This window comes from Epinephelus moara, chromosome 22 (genome assembly GCF_006386435.1).
Source record: "Epinephelus moara isolate mb chromosome 22, YSFRI_EMoa_1.0, whole genome shotgun sequence".
Lineage (NCBI taxonomy): Eukaryota > Metazoa > Chordata > Actinopteri > Perciformes > Serranidae > Epinephelus > Epinephelus moara.
The window spans coordinates 34,602,404-34,606,921 of NC_065527.1; the positions used below are offsets into that span (position 1 = coordinate 34,602,404).

Consider the following 4,518-nt stretch of genomic DNA (forward strand, 5'->3'; position numbering starts at 1 on the left):
TTAAACCTCTACTAAAAAAGCCCACCCTGGATCCAGAGGTGTTAGCCAACTATAGACCAATATCTAATCTTCCCTTTCTTTCAAAGATCCTTGAGAAAGTAGTCGCAGACCAGCTGTGTGATTTTCTCCATGATAATAATTTATTTGAGGAATTTCAGTCAGGATTTAGAGTGCATCATAGCACTGAGACAGCACTGGTTAAAATTACAAATGACCTTCTGATTGCTTCAGACAAAGGACTCGTCTCTGTACTTGTTTTATTAGATCTTAGTGCGGCGTTTGACACAATTGACCATCAAATTCTGCTACAGATACTGGAACATTTAATTGGCCTAAAAGGTTCTGCACTAAGCTGGTTCAAATCATATTTATCTGATCGTTTTCAGTTTGTTCACGTTCATGATGAATCATCCTTACGTACTAAAGTTTGTTTTGGAGTTCTGCAAGGTTCTGTGCTCGGACCAATCCTATTTACTCTATATATGCTTCCTTAGGTAAAATCATTAGAAATCACTCTGTAAATTTCCATTGTTATGCGGATGATACACGTAACTGCCTTAAAGACATAAAAACCTGAATGAGCACCAATTTCCTTATGTTAAATTCAGACAAAAATGAAGACTCTTTATCTGATGACAGAGTTTCTCTAGATGGCATTGCTCTGGCCTCTAGCGCTACCATAAGAAACCTCGGAGTAATATTTGATCAAGATTTGTCTTTTAATTGTCATCTAAAACAAACCTCACGGACTGCATTTTTTCATCTGCGTAATATTGAAAAAATTAGGCCTATCCTGACCCGAAAAGATGCAGAAAAATTGGTCCATGCTTTTGTTACCTCTAGACTGGATTACTGTAACTCCCTATTATCAGGTAGCTCTAGTAAGTCTTTAAAAACTCTCCAGCTAATTCAGAATGAAGCGGCACGTGTACTAACAGGAACTAAGAAACAAGAAATTCAAGATCCTGTTATAATCAGGAACTTCCGGTTCCGGGTTCCACACGGCGTCCTCCGTCACTTCGGCTCTCAGTTTTAGCTTTTAATTCTAGTTTTTATACTATTTTGAAAGACCTACATTTAATATTCTAACTATTTAATGTGTGTACTTTGACCGGATGGCCGATCGTGTATACTTGCTGGGCGTTTACTGTGGTTTAACACGACCGGACCTGCGTTGACAGCGTGGGAAAATTTCTGTCAGCTGACTACGCTGCGCTTTCTCTGCTGTTACCACCGGCTTGTTTTATCAACGATGTGAAGCCCATCTGCTGAGGATTATACCGGGTGTTGTGTTGCTACTGAAGCCCGATCTCCGCAGCGGGCCCAGTTCTGGGCCCGTGCCGGTATGTCCCGCTACTTGACGCCCTGCTCTGTCACTCTTTCTGTGGATCACCACAGCTAACACCACTCCAACGCTGTGGGCTCCGATCGGAGCCCCTGCGTGTAAGTGCCCATTCCCTCACTGTTGGCTACTACGCTTAATCTCTAAACTACCATAACTCTGTGCACCTTTAGCCCGTGTACTGGCCTCCTCTCTATCCTTCTCCCCCAGGAACCACACACCGCACACACAGCATGGCTCCGCTTACCTCTCCCTCCAGCTGTGTCAGCTGCTCCCGCTTCGCCGAGATGTTAATGGATACCATCACCTTTGGCCCTACACAATCTGCCTCCCTCTGTGCTTCTGGCTCTGACGCAGCTCCCTCTGGCCCTGATGCTGCTCCTGAGACCGCTGAAGCTGCTCCTCCTTTGGTGCCAGCTGCCGCTGCTGCTGACCCCCCTCCGGACACCGTTTCTGACGACTCCTGGATACGACACGGGGCCAGGCCCAGGGTCCTGACCAGTTCCACTCCATCGGACCCTGAGCCCTGGTGCCTGGTCCCTGCTCTCGGTAGGAGAGGGAGGCGCTCCTCCCACGCGCCTCATCACAACATCCAGCTGGAGAATAAGTTTGAACCCCTCGCTTTTCCTCCTGTTGATGAGGAGCCCGATCGTCCTCCCCCTCCTTCTTCATCTCCGTCCCAGGGGTCTCACGGCTCACCGTCACCTCCGAGGCCCTCTATCGCCATACATGAGCGCTCCTCTCTCCGCAAGACTCTCCGCTCCATACCGCTGTTTACACCGGCACCGCAGCGCGCTCCCGCCCCCCTCTATGTCGGTCCCTGTCCAGCCACTTCATCGCTTCTGGTGAAGTCTCCTCCACCGACCGCTTCTCCCACCTCATCCAGCCATGAGACCCCACATTCAGCATCCCCTCGCCCCCTTTTTCCTCCGACTACTTTAATCACTGGGGACTCAATTACACGACACATCCGCTTTTTTAATGCCGTAACGCATTGTTTCCCCGGAGCCACAGTCCCCGTCATCCTGCAAAAACTCCCAGATCTGCTGAACACATTGCCGTCCTCCATCCACAGGATTATTGTTCACGTTGGAATAAATGATTCATCACTTTGACACTCTGAGGTGACCAAATCACAGTTCAGACAACTCCTACAGTTCCTAACCAGCACCGGCAAATCCATCTTCATCAGTGGACCGCTCTCTCCTCCGGCTGTGGGATAGAAAAGTTCAGCAGAGTCCTCCAGCTCCACACCTGTCTCCAGTCTGTCTGCAGGGCACTCAGTGTGGGCTTCATAGATAATTTTAACTTGTTCTGGAATCGCCAATCCTTGTTAAAACCCGACGGTATCCATCCAAACAGACTCGGCAACTACATGCTAAAAGCTAACCTGCAGCACGCTGTCCAATCATACCCACCTGACTGACTGTTTACTCACCTCACCCACTCACACACACAGGTCCCTCCCTCTTCTTCTACTGTGCCTTCTCAGTGTACCACTGTCTCCGTCTACTCCCCTACAGGCCCCTGCTGTCACTACACCCCTCTCCTGCTGCTTTCCCCATTGCGACCATTCTAACTGTCAGACCCTTCCGCCTTCAGTCCACTTTCAAAGTTGTAAATAAAAATAACCTCTCCTACATAAAACTGAGTGCCCCTGTCTCCTCATCCCACAAGCATGACAACACCAATACCAATTTCGGACTGTTAAACATCCGCTCACTCACGAGCAAGGGTCAGCTCATACAGGATCTTATCATGGACCATAACTTTGATTTTCTCTGTTTAAGCGAAACGTGGCAACCGCCCAATGATTTTATTCCACTCAATAATTCCACTCCCCCCGGATTTATTTACAGCTGTCGACTGCGTGACTCTGGCAGGGGAGGAGGTCTCGCGATGCTCTACCGTGAGAAGTGGAAAGTCCTGCCAGTTTCTACCCCTGCCTATCACACATTTGAGTCCATCACCTCACAGTTATCTGGCCCCACCCCCACCATCGTTGCCACCGTGTACCGTCCCCCTAAACCAAATAAGGAGTTTTTAAATGACTTTGTTCAATTCCTGACACATCTTTCCACACTCTCTCCAAACATACTACTCCTGGGAGACTTCAATATCCACATGGACAATACCAGCAACGCTCTCACCAGAAATTTTACATCTTGCATTGACAGTTTTGGACTCCATCAACTCATCAACTTCCCAACACACTTAAAAGGACATACTCTTGATTTAATATGCTGTTCTGGTCTCTCTCCTGTCGACTGTAAGGCAATTTCCCTCCCCTTTTCCGACCACATGTTAGTTTCCTTCAACGCCAACCTTGCACTTTCCAAAATCAATCTCCCACGCACTATTTCTTTCCGTAATATTAAGGACATTAATTTGGACATTCTCTCTTCTGGCATTAGCTCCTTCCCCAACGCAGACAGCTTTTCCACCCCTGATGAACTGGTACTCCATTACAACAACAGTCTTCATAATCTCCTGGACTATCTTGCCCCACTTAAAACCAGATCTGTCACTTTCACCCGCTCCTCACCATGGTTCACTCCCGCTCTCAGACAACTTAAATCCAAAGGACACCAACTGGAACGCCTCTACAATAAGACTGGTCTCACTGTGCACAAGGAAATATATCACAACCACATTCCCCCCAAAAGGACTGCATCTCACAGGCTAAATCCACCTATTACTCTGGTTTAATCAACTCAAACGATGGCAACTCAAGGGCCCTGTTTTCACTCCTCAGTAACATTACTCAACCCCCGGACTCACTTCCACCACAGATGTACTCTACTGCCTTTTGTAATACCCTTCTATCCTTTTTTACTGCTAAAATTAATAACATCCATCAGCAACTTGCTCCCAGCTCCTCTCACAATTCATCTTCCCTATTTCCCCCTGTGTCCCCTTCGCAGTCACTCTCAGTATTTGCTCTACCTTCCGTTTTCGAAACCACTGGTCTGATCAAAAAATCCAAATCATCAACCTGCCAATTAGATCCCCTTCCAACTGCTCTTGTTAAAGCCACCGTTCCCTCTTTGGCCCTTCTCATCACGCACATAATCCATTCTTCCCTCACCACTGGAATTGTTCCCTCACCCCTCAAAACAGCTGCTGTCACCCCAATACTCAAGAAACCTGGCGCAGATCCCAATAACCACAATAAC

The 4,518-nt window shown here is 47.7% G+C and overlaps 1 protein-coding gene across 3 annotated transcripts in view; it reads left to right on the forward strand.

Annotated features, from left to right (window-relative positions):
- The window catches only part of LOC126383485 (uncharacterized), a 45,675-nt gene extending 41,216 nt beyond the window's left edge, over positions 1-4,459 (forward strand). For all 3 annotated transcript variants that reach the window (XM_050034007.1, XM_050034009.1, XM_050034008.1), the window contains exon 2: positions 39-4,459. In XM_050034007.1, coding sequence (XP_049889964.1) covers positions 3,101-4,051 — 951 coding nt within the window. In that variant the 5' untranslated portion in view covers positions 39-3,100 and the 3' untranslated portion in view covers positions 4,052-4,459. The remainder of the gene's footprint in view (positions 1-38) is intronic.
- Positions 4,460-4,518: the final 59 nt, after the last annotated feature.